This window comes from Elephas maximus, chromosome 23, assembly GCF_024166365.1.
Source record: "Elephas maximus indicus isolate mEleMax1 chromosome 23, mEleMax1 primary haplotype, whole genome shotgun sequence".
Lineage (NCBI taxonomy): Eukaryota > Metazoa > Chordata > Mammalia > Proboscidea > Elephantidae > Elephas > Elephas maximus.
In genome coordinates this window covers 18,529,396-18,547,896 of record NC_064841.1, presented here as the reverse complement: position 1 = coordinate 18,547,896, position 18,501 = coordinate 18,529,396, and the positions used below count along the sequence as shown (strand labels likewise).

At 48.5% G+C, this 18,501-nt stretch overlaps 1 protein-coding gene across 1 annotated transcript in view; it reads left to right on the top strand.

Moving 5' to 3' along the window:
* Positions 1–17,881, top strand: part of SPSB4 (splA/ryanodine receptor domain and SOCS box containing 4) — a 97,924-nt gene extending 80,043 nt beyond the window's left edge. Inside the window, exon 3 of the mRNA XM_049867209.1 lies at positions 17,114–17,881. Within this exon, the coding sequence (XP_049723166.1) occupies positions 17,114–17,241 (128 nt within the window). The 3' untranslated portion in view covers positions 17,242–17,881. The remainder of the gene's footprint in view (positions 1–17,113) is intronic.
* The last annotated feature ends 620 nt before the right edge of the window (positions 17,882–18,501 follow it).

Genomic DNA, 18,501 nt, shown 5'->3' with positions numbered 1-18,501 from the left:
GTGATGCTAGGGTTAGTATTATTGCTGTCCAAGGTCAAGATGAGGCTCAGTCTTTATGCCTTGAGGAAACTGGCTCACTACCACTGTAACTGAAATATTTTTCTGTATTTTCCCAATTCTCACACACAGAAAGTTAATGGGTAGAATTTTCCAGTTTTTGCTACCAAATTTTTTTATTTTTGTCCATGAGCTTTAATGTCTGCCCAGCCCCCACCCCCCATCTCCACCACTCATCTGTCAGTTTGTCATACTGTGGTGGCTTGTGTGTTGCTTTGAAGCTGGGCTGGAAGCCATGCCACTGGTATTTCAAATATCAGCAGGGTCACCCATGATGGACAGATGTCAGCAGAGCTTCTGGACTAAGACTAGGAAGGAAGATCTGATGACCTACTTCCAAAAATTAGCCAGTGAAAACTCTGTGGATCACGACTGAACATTGTGCAACTTGATTGGTTTAGACGCATCACCGGGAGAGATCGTTAGAGGAAGACATCACGTTTGGTAAAATAGAGGACCATCAAGGGCAAGGGAAACCCTTGGGGAGATGGGTTGGCACAGTAGTCTCAACGATGGCCTCAAACATGCCAGCAATTGTAAGGATGACACGGGATAAGGCAACATTTTGTTCTATCGTTCATGATGTCACCATGAGTTGAAGTTGACTCGACAGCAGCTATCGATCTATCTACCCCTCTCCTGGGGTAAAATAAGAAGTAAGTGTCTGATTTTATGGAAAAATAGATATTGTTGGCATTTTACATCAAATATATCCGTGTTGTGAAGGGTAAGTTTGTCTTGTGAAGAATACAGATTCTAGAGCCCAGCGACTCTGCCACTTACTGTCTGTGTGACCTTGGAAAGTTCTGTGACCCCTCTGCCTGAGTTTCCTCAGCTCTAAAATGGAGGTAAAAGCGGTACCTAACTCGTAGGATACTGGGAGGACTGAATGAATTAACGTAGGTCAAGTGTTTGTATTAGCCACTGTCAGTCGTGTTGGTAGGAGTCCATGGGTGGTGCACACGGTTAAATGCATGACTACTAACCAGTAAGCTGGCAGTTCAAACCCACCCAGAGGTGCCTTGGAGGAAAGGCCTGGTGATCTCCCTCCGAGAGGTCACAGCCCTGAAAACCCTACGGACCACAGTTCTACTCTGTACACGAGTTGGACTCAACTCGATGGCACCTGGTTTCGTAGGCTTGGTGGTGGCAGTGGCAGTGGTGATGCCACCATTACGGTTACTCTATGGTGATCCCTACAGCACCTCTGACTCCCACACAACTGAGTATACGTTTCACCTGCTGCAGTGCCCACACAAGGAGAACTGGTAGTGAAGAAGGAGTGAGTGTGCTTGACCACTGGCCCAGTGGGAGATTCCCAGTTCTGGTGCTCAGAACACTCCGAGAGAAAATGGGGCAGCTAACCAAAAGGTCAGCGGTTCGAATCCACCAGCCGCTCCTTTGAAACCCTGTGGGGCAGTTCTACTCTGTCCTGTAGGGCTGCTGTGAGTCTGAATCAGCTTGACAGCAACAGATTTTTAATGAAGTTCTGGTTTTTCACACAAACTTACAGATAGTATAGCTAGAGTCATCTGTGGCATGGAAGCACCGTGAGCAAATTCCTGGATCAGATCGTTTGTGGTTCTGTGGTCAGAGTAGACTTTTTGTCAGTTTATGAGGACTGCCCGCCTACCTCCCTCCACCGGGTGGGTGGCAGGTATCCACTTCACATAAAGATGGTGGGTGAGTTTCAGTCTGCAATAGAAGTGACACTGGCAGCTTGGGGCTGTGCCTGGGTCTAGAAATGTTTTGTTTGCCCATGCTAAAGTAAATAACACAGAAATAGCACATAGAAATCTGAATTTCTAGCTTTTCCTTGGAAGAGCAGGAAATCTGGTGACACCAGGCCCACATCTCTGCTTGGAAACAGGGCTGGAGCTGAGTTCCCTTGTATGTGTGCTCTTGGGTCACTGAGGGCCTCACCACTCCCTCCTTCTGCCCAATTACCTGCTCCTCATTATTAGGTTACCTGCCTGGCCCCATAGGCATGGGGGTTTGCAGGCTCTGGTCTAAAAATTCAGACATATTTGTAATACTTAAGATGATTTTCAGTCATGCATTGACCATTTATTTTTTTAAAAGTTACTTAAAATAAGAAATAATTTGCCTTGAAACTGGAAGTAGAAATAGAGCAGTAGTTTCCAAATTTGTTGTTATTCTGGGTCATGACTGTTTGCCCACTGAAAATGTGTATTTGCAGACCTACTTACTTATTACTCCTTAGGAGACACAGTTTTCCTCTTCCAGAGCTATCCCATAAATACTGGGCTCCTCTTGGGCCTACTGGGTCCTTTGACTACAAGAGGGAAGGAGCTCGGCTGAGAAAATTAGGAGGACTCCATCCAAGAAAGAATTCGGTTTGCTCATCAATTTTGCTTAACTTAAGAAAAAACAAGCTTCCACCATCCTCCTCTGGGCCTGTTTCTGAGCTCACACTTGGAAAGGTCAAATAAACACAATAAATCTATTACAGGGCCTTCATGTTAAACCCCTGGGGCTTATGCTGTTCAGTAAGAGGCTGAAGCGATGACGTTTCCCGAGTGAAAGGAAGTTCGCCTGACCTTGACTATTCATTGAAAGGCAGGAGCCAACTGTGCCAGTTAACCTGACTTTTGGGAGCAGAGCCCCCAGGTTGCTTCAGGAAGGGGGCTTCACTGGGATGGGTGGCTGGCTCTGAAGGGCAGAGGCCTCCCTACTTCATGGAATCAGATGGGCTCCCTTCTCTTTTCCAAATTCTTCAGGCCAAATCCAGACAGACCAGGGTGATTGGACCAGTCAATGGGCAGGGTCTTCACTTTGGGCCACCTCTGAGCTCATGTACCAGCCTCTGGCTGGACTTCACTGGGACCAGGGCCCACCTCCAGTCCAATCAGAGATCCCCAGTGGGCGGAAAGCCAGTCTAGCACCACCACATGGGGCAGGACTGAGGGTCAGGGCATGGGGCACTGAGACAGAGGGACAGGATCGATAGAGCTGGGGAGAAGTTTCCCTGTTTTAGTGACTGTCATTCCCCAAAGTCCCAGGGTGGTACAAACAGTTAACACGCTCAGCTGCTAACCAAATGGTTGGTGGTTTGAGTCCACCCAGAAGCAAAAAGTCATTAAAAAGTCAGAAAAAAACAAAAGACCAAAATGGATGGCAGAAGAGACTCAGACTAGCTCCTGAGCATAGAAAAAGCTAAAGTGAATGGAAGAAATGATGAAGTAAAAGAGCTGAACAGAATATTTCAAAGGGCTGTTTGAGAAGACACAGTAGAGTATAATAATGAAATGTGCAAAGACCTGGAGTTAGAAAACCAAAAGGGAAGAACATGCTCAGCATTTCTCAAGCTGAAAAAACTGAAGAAAAAATTCAAGCCTTGAATTGCAATATTGAAAGTTACTATGAGCAAAAAAATCGAAGGACACAGGAAGCATCAAAAGAAGATGGAAAGAATACACAGAGTCACTGTGCCAGAAAGAATGGGTCGATCTTCAGCCGTTTGAAGACGTAGCATATGATCAAGAACCAATGGTACTGAAGGAAGAAGTCCAAGCTGCATTTAAGGGAATGGCCAGAAACAAGGCTCCAGGAATTGACAGAATACCAATTAAGATGTTTTAACAAACAGATGTAACACTGGAAGCACTCACTCGTCTATGCCAAGAAATTTGGAAGATAGCTACCTGGCCAACTGGCTGGAAGAGATCCATATATGTGCCTATTCCAAAGAAAGACGATCCAACAGAATGTAGAAATTTTCGAACAATATCAGTAAAATTTTGCTGAAGATCATTCAGAAATGGTTGCAGCAGCATATCAACAGGGAACTTCCAGAAATTCAAGCCGGATTCGGAAGAGGATGTGGAACCAGGGATATCATTGCTGATGTCAGGTGGATCTTAGCTGAAAGCAGAGAATACCAAAAAGATGTTTACCTGTGTTTTACTGACTACACAAAGGCATTTGACTGTGTGGATCATAACACATTACGGGTAACATTATGAAGAATGGGAATTCCGGAACACTTCATTGTGCTCCTGTGGAACCTTTACATAGATTAAGAGGCAGTTCGGACAGAACAAGGGGATACTGAGTGGTTTAAAGTCAGGAAAGGTGTGTGTCAGGGCTCTATCCTTTCACCATACTCATTCAATCTGTATGCTGAGCAGATAATCCAAGTAGCTGGACTATCTGAAGAAGAATACGGCATCAGGATTGGAGAAAGACTCATTAACATCCTGTGGTATGCAGGTGACACAACCTTGCCTGCTGTAAGTGAAGAGTACTTGAAGCACTCACTGATGAAGATCAAAGACTACATCCTCCAGTATGGATTACACCTTAACGTAAAGAAAGCAAAAACCCTCACAACTGGAGCAATAAGCAACATCATGATAAATAGAGAAAGTATTGAAGTTATCAAGGATTTCATTTTACTTGGATTCATAATCAACACCCATGGAAGCAGCAGTCAAGAAGCCAAATGACTTATTGCATTGGGCAAATCTGCTGCAAAAGACTTCTTTAAACTGTTAAAAAGCAAAGATGTCACTTTAAGGACTAAGGTATGCCTGACCCAAGTCATGGTGTTTTCAGTTGTCTCATATGCATGCAAAAGCTGGACAGTGAATGAGGAAGACCGAAGATGAGCTGATGCATTTGAATTATGGTGTTGGGAAGAATATTAAATATACCATGGACAGCCAGAAAAAACAAATCTGTCATGGGAGAAGTACAGCCAGAATGCTCCTTAGAGGAGAGGATGGTGAGACTTGGTCTATATACTTTGCACACGTTGTCAGGAGCGACTAGTCCCTGGAGAAGGACATCATGCTTGGTAAAGCGTCAGCGAAAAAGAGGAAAACCCTCAGTGAGATGGATTGACACAGTGGCTGCAACAGTGAGCTCAAACATAGCAATAATTGTGAGGATGGTGCAAGACCAGACAGTGTTTTTGTTGTACATCGGGTTGCTATGAGTCAGAGTTGACTCGACAATGCCTAACAACAACAACAACAGAGGTGCCTCAGAAGAAAGGCCTGGCTATCTAATTAAAAAAATTCAGCCATTGAAAACGCTATGGACCACAGTTCTACTCTGACACACAGGGTTTCTCCATGAGTCAGAACTGACTCAGCAGCAGCTGGTTTTGGTCATCCCACCTCCCCAGGAGAGTGTAGCAAAGAATGCGTCCCAACCAGACTGCCTGTGTTCCAATTCCGTTTTCACCACTTACTAGCTCTGTGACCTTAAGCAAGTTACTTAACCCTTCCATGCCTCCATTTCCTTAGTCTGTAAATGGATGTTTTTATTAGTAGCTGCCCGGTCTGGTCCTGCAGCATCAGGACAGTGTTTCGTTCTTTTGTACGTGGGGTCACTATGAGTTGGAACCAACTCCATGGCATTACCAACAACAACATATCAGTAGTTACCCCACTGGGTTGTTGTGAGGATTAAATACAGTAAGTCTAACAAAGTGCTTAGAATGTTTCCTGACACATTGGAAGCGCTGTGTTAGCCCTTGCTATGATGATTAATATTGTTACTATTTTATTGCCAAAAACTCAGCCAAAGAGCCCAATAAGAACACCACGATGGACTTCGAAAACCCTGTCAACACTCTGGGTGTCTGTCCCCATGCCCGTGATTCTGGTGAGAAGACTGGGAGGAGTAGCCTGAAAATTCGAGCAGGATGGTGGGTAATGCTGGACGCTGGGATCACACAGCCAGATTCGAGCCCCGGCTCCCCTAGTCACCCTAGCGGCTCTGGCCTCCTCAGACCTCTGGTTGGAATTATCTGTGGTGGTCGACATAGAGGTGTCTTACCTGGGGTGTCTGGTCCTCAGCTCACTGTACCAGCTCCCTCTGTTTTTGCTTTGTCTCAGAGGACACTAACAGCTCTGAAACATTTGTCATAGCTGTGATTCACTGATCATTCACTATGCCAGGGCCTATGCTGAGTACTGATCTTAGCTGATCTCTGCCCCTCGCTCAGTCCTCCCAACACTCACTTGAGGCAGTGTTGTCCCCATTTTACACATGAAGCAACTGGCCCTGCAAAGCCTGAACTTGCCTCTAGGTCTTCTAACTCTAGGCCCTGTGCTGTTTGTCCTTCCAGCACTGCCTTCTCCCAAGCAGCGATAAGTACTAAGCAGACCAGAGTGACTCCATGATTGCTCATTAACTAATCAAAAACCAAGCCCACTGCTGTCGAACTGATTCCAACTCACAGCAACCCCATAGGGTTTCCAAGGCTGTAAATCTCTATAGACGCAAACTGCCACATCTTTCTCCCTCAGAGCTGCTGGTGGTTTCGAACCACCAACCTTTCAGTTAGCAGTTGATCGCTTTAACCACTGTGCCACCAGGGCTCCTTGCTCATTAGGTAGTTGACTGTAATTCATCTTCAGGGCAAGCTCTTGTTTGGGCCAGTTTGGGGCCAACTCATAACTTTTGTCTTTCTCTGCCTTCATATTTTCAACTGAACCTCCGATGCATAGAATTGGATTAAGCATAACCCTTTGTTTGTAATACGCTGTCATCATTGGTCTCGTGCAGAGCTCTCTTTCATTCTAATTGGTTTATTTATATATTTACTTCTTTATAATTTAATGCACACCCACGAATTGACCACCCAACCCAAGGACTAGAACAATGACAATACCCATCCAACCCTGCTAGAAGAATGAACAATTCTGTCTTAGAAGAGGTACAGCTAGAATGCTCCTTAGAAGAGAGCATGGCGAGACTTTGTCTTAAGTACTTTGGACATGTTATCAGGAGGGACCAGTCCCTGGAGAAGGACATTGTGCTTGGTAAAGTAGAAGGTCCTTGAAAAAGAAGGAAACCTTCAATGAGATGGATTAACACAGTGGTTGCAACAATGGGCTTAAACATAGCAAAGATTGCAAAGATGATGCAGCACCGGGCAGTGTTTCATTCTGTTGTACGTGGGGCGCTGTGAGTCCGAACCAACTGGACATCTGTTGTTAGCCTAACAGGAGCTAAGTACATACTGAATTGAGGTATGTAGTCATTCCAGTTTTCCCCCAAACTAAAAATGTCTCAAGCTCCAGGAATACCAGTATTGATTATCCTGGTCAGAATTTATGGACAAAAATAGAAAGGAAGCTGGAGGGGACAAGAAAGCTGGACGAATGGAAATGGGGAACCCAGGGCTGAGAAGGGGGAGTGCCAACATGTTGCAGGGTTGGTGCCAGTGTCGCAGAACAGTGCGTATACTAATTATTTAATGAGAAGCTGATTTGCTCTGTAAACCTTCGTCTAAAGCACAACAGAAATGAATAAATATAGAAAGGGAAGTGTGCCCTTTTAGAAATGATTTTGTTTAGAGCTGATTGCTCGAACTTTCACAGGTATGACTTTGGTCATACAACTTTGGTTGTACGCGATTGAATAGAACCCTAGTTTTCTTTCCTCCTCTTCTGAAGAGAATTTTCTGACGAGACTAGCTCCAGGTCTGCTTTTCACTCGTGCACGAACCAGGGCCATATGGTAGGTTCTGCAATCACACCAGAACTGGGCCAGCCGCCACTGTGGTCATATTACAGTTGAAGGTGCCTCAGGTACCTGTGCCTTCGTTAAATCACACCAGATGAAGGAACGGAAGGTTCCCAAGCCCAGAAACCAGGACTCTCGCCCCTCCCTCTTCCTCATAACACTTGTGCTCAGGTCTACTAAGACAGTTACACCTTAGTATGAATTTAAGTCAACAGGTGCCTTCTTGCAAGGGTTCAACCTGCTTGCAGAAACAAGGGGTAAAGAGATTTCAGGCCTGGGGCCAGGGCAGGGGAGTATGAGGTGCCACTGAGAAGAAAGAACGAGGATTGGTCCTGCCCAGGGCTCTCTCCGAAGACTCTTCATCTCTCAGATAACACACAAGGAAAAGTTGCAATTCTGGGCCTATCTCATGTACAGGGCTCATTTTTGAACTTTGGGGGCACCAAAAAAAGAACAATTGATTTTGTGACTTGGTGGTTTTCTCTGGGAGCTTTAAATAAATATGATCATGGAAATTCCCTTCTCCTCATCCCAGGCTTCTGTTCTAAGAGGTATGAAGGAAGAGGGGCGATCAGATTTGGATTCCAGCCCCATCCATGTGGTCATGGGGGTGTGGCATGAGGTCAGTACAGCAGGCGCACACGCATGTGGAGTGGTTTGAAAGACGAGCCAGAGAAGGCGAGTTCTGGTCCCTTTCCTGCCACCCTCGAAGATCCTCCCTGGACTGCGGGGCTCTGCAGTTTGCCTGTGAGAGAATGAGCCTCAGCATTTCAGAACTGGTCAGATTCTTGGAGAAAATCCTGTTCAGTGGCCTCAGATGGGAAAGAAAGGCCCAGAGACCAAAGGAATTTTGCAGGGTCTTGAGGAGTAAATCATGAAGCTGAGCTAGAATTCCTGTCTCCTGAACCCCAGGGCATACCTGTTCTTCCTTTCTGCCTACCTTTGCCTGTTGTAGGCTGAGGGGTGGTGCTTAAAATTAGTGGCTCAGATCCAGCCAGTCTTTCAGACCCGAGGCCCCAGGCTCTGGAGACCCCAGGACTCTGGACACCCAGGACTCTTGGTTCCCCCAGACCAAATCCCAAGGAGAGAAGACAGAGCAACCTGTTGGACTGGAAGCTTCAAGTCCAAGGCCAAGTCCACAGAGACTGAGATTTCTGAACCCCGAATACCCCAGTCCAGTCCTCCAGTCTTCTCATGCTTTTCTTTCAACTTCTAACCTGGATTTCAGGCTTGTTAAGGGTAGCAGGACACCGTCCTCCCATTTTACCAGCCTAAGGGGATCTTCCTTCACAGACCCAGGGAGACAAATATTAGCTAAATGTACGTATTCGGCACTTGGTGTATGTAGGCAGTGCTGTACACTCCTTTACATATACCAACTCCTTTAATTCACACAGCAACCATCTGAGGTAGGTCAGAGAGCTGAGCTTGCTCTGATCTTGGCTGGCGCAGGACCCAAGTCTCTCTATGAAAATGGAGCCTACCCACTCCTCTTCCACAGTATAAATGAGTTACAGTAATGCTTCTGGTTTAGGTGGTGAGATGTCTTCCTTCTAGCCCCCCAGGTCCCTGGCCCCAGGCACTGGGTGTTGTCAGGAGGTTAGAGGTGAGGGAAGGTGAGGAGAGAGGAACCAGAATGCTCTGAACAGACCTCTTGCCCCCACCACAGCCCTACCCCCTTCCTGAGGGAATGTGGTGGCTTCCAGTGTGTGAGGGGCCAACGGTTGGTTCCAGGAGGGCAGGTTTTTCAGAGTAAAGGAATACTGCCAGGGAGGAAGATCCTGTTGGACAGAAATCACAAGGTACATCCTGAGGAGAAAATGAAGGTCATGAAAACTGTGCTCTGGATACAGGTACAGTGGTGTCCCTCAGGGCCGGTTCTCCATCGTGAATTGTCCTCTCTGAGCGAGTGGAAAGTGCCGGGTCCCAGCGCCAGACAGCCCTAACCCCAAACCCAGCTCTGTCACCACCAGCGGTGACTTGGCCTGTTTGAGCCTTTTCCCACATCAGTGAAATGAGTGAAGATTACCCACCCAGACACTGTGTGAAAAAGGACCTTATGTGTCTTGCCTGGATGCACATGTCCGGTCAGGGTGAAATGTAGTTGGACCGTACTCCACTCCCACATCTGAGGAAGTCAGTACCCTCCCTGAGGTTTCCGATGGCTCTCCCAGAGCCCGTATTCTCCAGGAGACTTTCAACTCTGGGCGTCGCTCCTGCTGGGCTGCCTACCCCACCCATGTGTCACCCCTAGCCCCCTCTATCCCTCACACAGATCTTAGTCTCTTTATTTCCCCAAGCAATGTACCGCATCCCCAGGAGCTAACAGTCAGGTGGAGGAGTCAGAAGTACTGAGGGCCCCCAACAGCCCAGGCTTGGGGGGCTGTGGGGAACACAGGGACGGGGCAGGGATAAGTGAACTGGAGGGTCCAGGAAGGCTTCCTCAACCCAATGGCCCCATCCACATGCCCTCCCGGCTCTGCAGACAGGTTTTGGGGTCTGGGGGCTGACCCCTGCAAGGGGTCACTGAACTGCCAGTACAACTCAGCCCCTAAACTTTCTCTTGGCTGTAGCCTCTTCCATGAAGCCATCCTGGATCCCCCCAGGCTGGGTTAGGTGCCCCTCTTCCCAGCTGTCACAGCCTCCTGTAATTCATTTCCTTAAGTGCAGACTCCTTGGGCTGTCCCCTGCCTGTAGCCCCTTGAGGGAGGAAGCGTGTCTAATTCAGCTTTACATACCCAGATCCCCATCAAGTCCTGCAAACCGTGTTTGTAAGTACAGGTTTGATGGAGAAAGGCATGTGTGGTGAGCACCAGTTAGACAAGACTTTAGCCTGAAAGCCCCCAAAGTGGCGTTGGAACTCTGCTATCCCTATAGCCCTCCTTGAGAAGTCATTCATTAAAACAATGATGTTTTTCCTATCTTGATTTCTCTATCTGCATAATGGGCCACTGGAGACATCTTACCTTTTTTATAGAAATGTCAAGTTCACTGCTGCAAGAAACTGGCTTTGGCCTTGTACTCTGGTGGAGGCTGAGCTAAGATTTGCCTCCAGCCCCCCTCCCACTCCCAGCCAAGGCTCTCAGAGGTTGGCCAGGTGATAGACCTTCTTTCACATCCCCACCCCTCCCCCAGCACAAACACAGGGAGGTTTCTCCAGGCTGCATCTACTTAGGAGCTGAGAAGCCCCAATGGGCAAGCTTCCCGCACCGCCCCCCCCCCACCCCCCCCCCGCCCCACCGGTGACCTAAGTTGCCAAGGCCTACTTGGAGCCATTCATTCCTGCTCACACCTGAGAGAGAGTCAATAGCTGGATCTTAGCCTGGAGGGCAGCAGCGAGGGCCTGGAGACAGAGGCTGCCAGGATGAATGAGTCAAGTTGCCAGATCCTTTGACAATGCTAATGCTAACGGTGAGGCCTTGAGGGTGAGGCCTTGAGCAGCCAGCCCTGCTTTGATAATAACAGGAAGTTACAGCGCCCCCACCCCCAGCACCACTCACCCTAAGGAAGCCCCTTCTCACTGAGCCTCCAAGGCTCATCTAATGTTTCGCGTTGGTAGCCTTCCCGTTCACTTTTTCATGCGGATTTTTTTCAACGAACCCTAATTTGATTGAGGACAGCCTAAGTCCTTCTACTGCCAGGATGAAACGTGATTTCTGTTCCGCCCAACATCAGTGAGTGGACAGGAGCCTAGGCCATCCTGCCAAGCCATTTGCCACACTGATGGACACAAGCTGCCCCAAGAAGGAAGGCCAGGTCACTGTGCCGATGGCGGCCCGGCCAGGCTCGGAGCCCAGGGCTTCCAAAGGCTCAGCCACTTTCCAATGGACTTCATGGCAGGGAAGGGGAGAAGGGGCTGAACTCACTCCAGATCCTGAAATTGACCTGAAGTTGCTTTTTGTCCCCAAGTCACTTCCTAGTCTCTTTCCCTATATCCACCCACCACCCCCTCCCCAGCCTCTCACTGACCACCCTATCACACCCGCCTGCTCCCGTGACCTTGGGAATATCACATTGCTAAACTGGGTGAGGAGGAGGTAAAGAAAGGAGGGCTGTCGGATTGAGCAAAAAGAGAGCCTTGTGGCCAACAGGAGGAGTCCTTGGGTGGCCAGTTAAACGCTAAGCTGCTAACCAAAAGGTTGGTGGTTCAAACCCATCCAAAAGCCACCTTGAAAGAAAGGCCTGGAGATCTACCTCCAAAAAGTCACAGCCATGAAAACCCTATGGTGCAGTGCTGCTCTGGACACATGGGGTCACCATGAGTCAGAGTCAATGTGACGGCAACTGGTTTGATTTTTGGTTTGGTGGCCTATAGGAGGAATTACAGTCACAGTGGGGGTGGCTGATCCAGTGGTCTGGGAAGAGAGGAGACAGTGGTCAGAGACTGGAGTGCAAGAATGAGCTTTTACGGGTGTGGCCCAGGGAGTGGGTGGCTGGGTGGAGGAGAAGGTCCCTGAGGATGAAGCAGTCAAGAACCAGGGCCTGAGTGACGAGAGTTATCCCTGTAGAGAATGTGTCATCTGGAGGATGGCTGAGGTAGGCGGAGAGGGAGGCTGTGAGGCCGGGCCAGAGCCCTGACAAATGAGAGGCCAGAGGTCAGTAGGTGATGTCAGCAAATAAAAGGGGAGAAGGCAGAGCAAAGTGGTTTGAGCCACAGAGAGGCTGTGATTTCCCACAAGCAGATAGAGGGTGCAGAGCTTCCTATGTTTCAAGGGGGAGCAAGGCAGGGTCCTGCCCCACCTCCTCACCCTAAGAGAACAAACAGCCTCCCAGAGAATCCTGAAGGGAAGTTATGTCCTAGGAGAGAATCCTTGGTTCAATGGAGACAGTAAGTGTAAGAGGCTTTCAGAAAAGTTGGATATATTTTCTTCTGTGTAGAACAGTAGTTCCTGAGGACACAGTGGAAGATTTGAGGGGTGGAGAAACTGAGAGCTGGGATCAGAGGTAAGGAGGCACAAAGCATTGTGGGAAGGTGGTACTTTAGAGAAATGACAGCTGCTGGAAAGAGGTTCTTCAAGCATCAAGATCTACTGGATCTTAGTTTCATTCTAGTCTACCTTTCTTCACTTTTGTGTCCCATTTACCCTCCTCTTTTTCTGGAAGCTCATGCCATCTTGTTTCTTGGATTCCTTTTTCATTTTGCTGGAGTACATGCTTGAGTAACTTTCAGATTGGATGGGTAGAGGTTCTTCTTTTGGAGGCACTAAACACATCTGAGAATGTAGCTGGTGTTTGTTCTGCAGTGGGATAGATCCTCCTCAGCTGGGGGGCTGTGGAGTCTTTGTGTGGGAGTATTTTGCTGGACACATTTCCCTCTTGGGTACTGGTTTGCAAAGCCAGCAGACAGGACATACTTCTTTCACACTTCCCTTTTCCACCATCCCACTACGACCTCTGTTGTATAGAAGTATTCTCCCTACTCTATTCAGCTTCTCTATGGGATTTCAACACTGACTAGGAGCCTCCTCCAAAGACTGCCCCCCTCATTGAGAGAGCAGCCCAGGGGTGAAAAGTGGGGCAGAGCCTCTCACAACTGCTCTAGGTGTTGGGATTATAGTTCTTTAAGGAATTGCCCCAATGCTTGATCCATAACCAGTCTACCCTTTGTTGCTGGAGCTTGGGCTTCTTTGGTGAGAACCATGTTCGCCCCGGGTGTGTAGGGCTACTGGGTTCTCTGCTTGATTTCCCCACCCATCCTATCCCCCCTGTTTTCTGTCTTCTTGGAATTTACCCTAATTTCTAGTCTGCTGACTGTCGTTCTTATTTTCCAGCACTGTTATGTCATTCATTTTACACATACGCACACATGCACATCTTCTCTGTCCTTTCGGGGGGATCTTGAATGGGAGGGGTACAAGTGTGTGGGTCCAGGCTGCCTCCTGAACACCTGCCTCAGTCTTTCCAACAGGCCACCACGATTCAGATGGAATTTTTCAAGCACTTCCTGTTCTGGGCCCTCCCCCTTCGGAGGTTTCCCAGTCCTTGCTCTGCAGCGTTGCTAGGGAAGGCCATGCATTATTTAAGACTGTTCTCCTGCACACAGATAGCTCTCTATCCCAGGGAAAAGTAGGGGCCCCACCTTGGGGCCCAGGGACCGTCTGTGCTGATGAGGCTTATTTGCAGAGTTCATCAGCAGATATTGCTCATGTCCTAGCTGTAGTCACAACCTATTTTTGCTGGGAAAACAGTGAAGCTTTTCAAGAGAAAACTCTCCAGATTCCAAGTGCTTTCTAGGTGTGAACTGTGGTCTCTGTCAGCCATGACAGTATCAGTTGGTATAGGGACAACATGTTTTAGAAGTGAACAGGTAATGATGCATTTGCCCGTGTGTGCAATTAAGTAGGTGGATTGACAGCTGGCAGGTGCTCTAAGTGACCCAGAGGATGGAGGAGCCAAGTCATGGGGAGGAGTCCTGAAATAGGAGGCTTGCTCCTGGCAGGCAGTACAGGGAAGGGTGTTCTAGGCCAAAGGAGCAGCATGAGGGGAGGCCCAGAGGCATGCAACCAACTCTGTAAGCCTTTGGACACTAAGGCCACAGTCTGTGGATCAGGGTGGATTATCCAATAAGCAAAGTAAGCACAGGCTTACTTGAGTTTACTTGTGCTTACTCACTAATCTGTAGGAAGCTGCTATGGGGTTGGGAGAGAGACAGAGGCCAGCCATACCTAGAACCAGAATCTTTGATGAGTGGAAAAATGTGAAATTGTCTACTATAAATTAGTAAGTAAGAAAAAGTAAGCCCATGCTTACCTTGCTTATTGGATAATCTGTCCCCGCTGTGGATAAGTGCTTAGCACAGGGTTTGGCACATGGAGTATGTGCACTCACACAGATGTGTGCCTTCTTCTCGTTTCTTTTCCTGAAAACAAACAAGCAGTGCCTAGGTATCACTCAAATTCAGATTTCGGGGCTGTCTCCCAAACCCCCTTCCATCTGCTGACTGCTATCTGAAGTTACCACAATAGAATTTCACCTCTTGCCCTTAAGATGTTGATCTTTTTTCAAACTGTAAATAAATGCATGGATGGGAGTGGGGTGGAGAATCGTGTCTTGGCATCTGCAGGCAGGGAAATGTCAAGGGTCCCAGGGAAGCAGCTTAGCCCACCAATCTTGTGCTGAGATCTCCACCCATTTCCATCGCAGACACAGACTGTCAAAACCAGTTGAGCTAATGCCCCCATTTAATAGATGGGAAAACAGAGTCCCAGGGAAGTTCAGTGGCTCACATAGATTCATACAGGGGTTAGTGGTGGAGAGTTATGGAAAATCCAGGTCACTGGAGAGCCTTTGAAATTATCGCCTTTTTTTTTTTTTTTAGCATAGAACCAGACATCCAGCCCTGGCTCCCAATAAATCTTCATCAAGACCAGAACATTGTCGTCAATTAGGATGACGTTCTGAGGCATTTTTAGAACCACAATAAGTAAATTATTGTTGTTTTTAAAGGTACCTCTTGGGATGGAGCCGTGGTGGTGCAGTGGTTAAGAGCTCAGCTGCTAACCAAAAGGTTGGCAGTTCAAATCCACCAGGTGCTCCTTGGAAACCTTATGGGGCAGTTCTACTCTGTCCTATAGGGTTGCTTGGAGTTGGAATTGATTCCACAGTAACAGGTTTGGGTTTTTCATTCTCGTGCCCGATTAGTATTTTGCTGTGTGTAGATACACAGTTCATTTATACGCTCTACTTTTGATTGTTTCCAATTGGGGGCTGTCACAAGTAGTACTTCTGGGAATATTCATATGCATGCATTTTAGTGAACATACATACACCTTTGTATATGCCCTAGAATAAAATTGAAGGCCATAGTGTTCAGCTTTAGTAGATACTCCTGGTTTTCCAAAGTGGTTGTGCCAGTTTGCTGTCCTTTAGGAAGTTCACAGTCTCCTTGTAACGGATTCATTGTCACAAGAATCAAACAGAAAATCCTTGCCACACTTGAGTGGAGGGAGAGGGCACTTCCCACCAGGTTAGACCGACCTCTAGGAGGTGCTTAGTGCAGATGCACCATGAGAAGGGAGCCGGCACTGAGCCCTCACTACATCCAGTGCACCGGGCGAGGCTCTTGGCGTGTGTCGTCTCCTCTAATCCTGTCAACAACCCTGGGTCTTGTGGCTCCACTTTGCTATCATTGTTAGTTGCTGTCGAGTCAACTCCGACTCATGGCGACCTATGCCCACAGAACAAAATGTTGTCCGGCTCTGTATCATCCTCAAAATTGCTGGCATGTTCGAGTCCCTCACTGCAGCCACTGTACCCATCCATCTCACCAAGGGTCCTCCTTGCCCTCACTGGCTTTCTGCCTCACCAAACACCATGTCCTCCTCCATAGCTGACCTGTTTAAACTCCCAGACCATAAGCTCTCCCCTTCTTCCGGGGCTGCCTCTGGCCCTGGCCTGGTTAACTCTGTATCCCCAGGGTCAGTCACAGGGCCTGGAAGAGAATAAGAGCTGAGTAATTGTGTCTGCAATAAACCCAGTTAAACTATTGCTTATGGATTTTAATTTATAAATTTTTCCAGAGCTAGATGCTAGAGGGAAAAATCGCATCCCTTCTGCTGACCCCCAAAGGACACTCTGGGGAAAGTCTGAGGACTCAAAGGCATCTCAGGCAGCCTCTCAGAGCCCAACCTAACTCTGCAGAACTGCCCTAGGCCAGTGGCTTTCAAACATTTGTGATCATGAGTACTTTTCACATTGTGACACAGTAAACACCCACGTAATATTTCCTGAAACAACATTTACTCCTCCTAGGGGTCCTGGTGGTGCAGTGGTTAAGAGCTCGGCTGCTAACCAAAAAGTTGGCAGTTAAATCTACCAGCTACTCCTTGGAAACCCTATGGGGCAGTTCCACTCTGTCCTATAGGGCTCTGGCATGAGTCCAAATCAACTCTACAGCAATAGGCTTGGTTTTTTATTTTTATTTTTTAATAGGCACTGCACTCCATTTTCTGTTTTTCATTGCTGGTCATCCACCACTGAACTGATATCATGACTCGCTGGTCTAATGGGTTTCAGTTTGAAAAACAGTGCTCTAGGCCTTTAGCTGGGACATTGGTAGTTGAGCGGTAGGATTCTCGCCTTCATTGCAGAAAACTTGGGTTGGATTCCCAGCCAGTACACCTCACGTGCGGCCACCACCTGTCTGTCACTGGTGGCTAGCATGTTGCTATGATACTGAACAGGTTTCAGCAGAGCTTCCACACCGAGATGGTCTAGGAAGAAAGGCCTGGCGATCTGCTTCCAAAAATCAGCCAGTGAAAACCCCATAGATCACAACAGTCTGATGGGAACCTATCATGGGGATGGCACAAGGGCAGCATTTCTTTCTGTTGTCCTCGGAGTCCCATGAATTGGGGCGACTTGACAGCAGCTGACAGCAAGGCCTTCAGTTAATGTAACGAGGGAAGGCTTCCAGGGGAGAAACCCCGGGCCCTGAAGCTGAGGCTCAGCGGACCAGGTGGGTGGGTGGTGTGTAGTGGGAGGGGGGGTTGGGGGGGTGAGAAGGTGCCAGGAAGGCATGGGCAAGACACTAACGGCTTCCTCCTCATTGCAGCGGAGCCCCTGCCGCTGATGGACCTGTGCCGAAGAACCATCCGTTCCGCCCTGGGCCGGCAGCACCTGCGGGACATCGGCTCCCTGCCCCTGCCTCAGTCTCTCAAAAACTACCTGCAGTACCAGTGAGCCGGGGGCTGCAGAGCAGCGGTGGGAGTCCTTGGCCTCCCGGCCTGTCACCTCCTGTTCACGCAGTACATTCAGGAGGGGGCCTTCCCCCTCACCCCGGTTCCATTCCCTGAGAGGATGTGTTACCGACTTTGAAAACGAAATGTCTGTTGCCAACAGTATTTGCTGCCTTCAGAGCCACGCTCCCAAGATGCCTCCTTGGAAGCCACGAAGAGCCTGGAGCCAGCAGCCTGTGCCGGCCCCCGGAGATCCTGCTGGCCACCCGGACGAGGCAGCCACCCCGTATTGATCAAAGAGCCTGCTTCCTTAATTCAAGAGAATGAATAAAACATTGGGCGGCAGACTTTTATTGTGTGCCCGGTAGCAGACAGGGTGTGGGGGAAATTGGCCAGAGCAGGAGAAAATTGCCTCTGAATAATGAATGATGGAAGCAGCCTGATGCCAGCGCCCCTCCTGCCCCACCCCTTGGCAGGGCATCAGGGTCACCGTGACATTTTAGGACTTTGTGCCCCTTTGAAAGACTTATCCAGGGAAGCTCAGCAGCGAAATTGGCAAGTGGGCATGGCTGTTTTTAGACCCCTTCCAGCTTACCTCTTTGAATGCTGTTTACTTATCCCTCTCTCTCCACATGCCACCTTCCCTGGCCACTGGCCCCCCCTCCCCCCCACTACCCAGAGTTCTCTGGATGCCCCAGGCCCCTCTATTCAGGGAAGAGAAGCCTGACTTATTCACCCCAGGGACAGAAGGTATCCTTTATTATGATTTTAAGCAGAGTTTTCATTTTAGAAGAGGAGCGTGGTGAGGGTGGTACTTCCTCCAAAGGTGCTAATGGGGGAATGTGGGGCATTGTCTCACCCAAGTTGGGTGACGTCCTTGGGCTGGAAAGCCTTTGGGGTGGGGAGCCGAGGGTCTCTAGGCAACCGTCCATTCAGGGTACAGCCTGGCTGTCACAGCTTTATTTGAGCGAATTATTTTTTCACTTGGGGAGACTTCTACAGATTTTGTTCCCATTTCAAATGTGTGTGTGGTGTGATGTTTATTTATCAGCTTGGGGCCCGTGGGGGCAGCCTGGGAACTGGAAGGGGGGATGTGGGAGATGCGTGCTATGGGGTGTCTCTCGTGGGTTTGGAGCACTCTCTGCCCAGACTCCTTTTTAACTGGAAATAGTCGCGTGGGTGGGATCCCAGAGCCCCAGATGGTACTGCCGCCCCCCACTTCAATGTGAATTTGATGAATGAGGAGCGTTTCTAATAAAGTTTG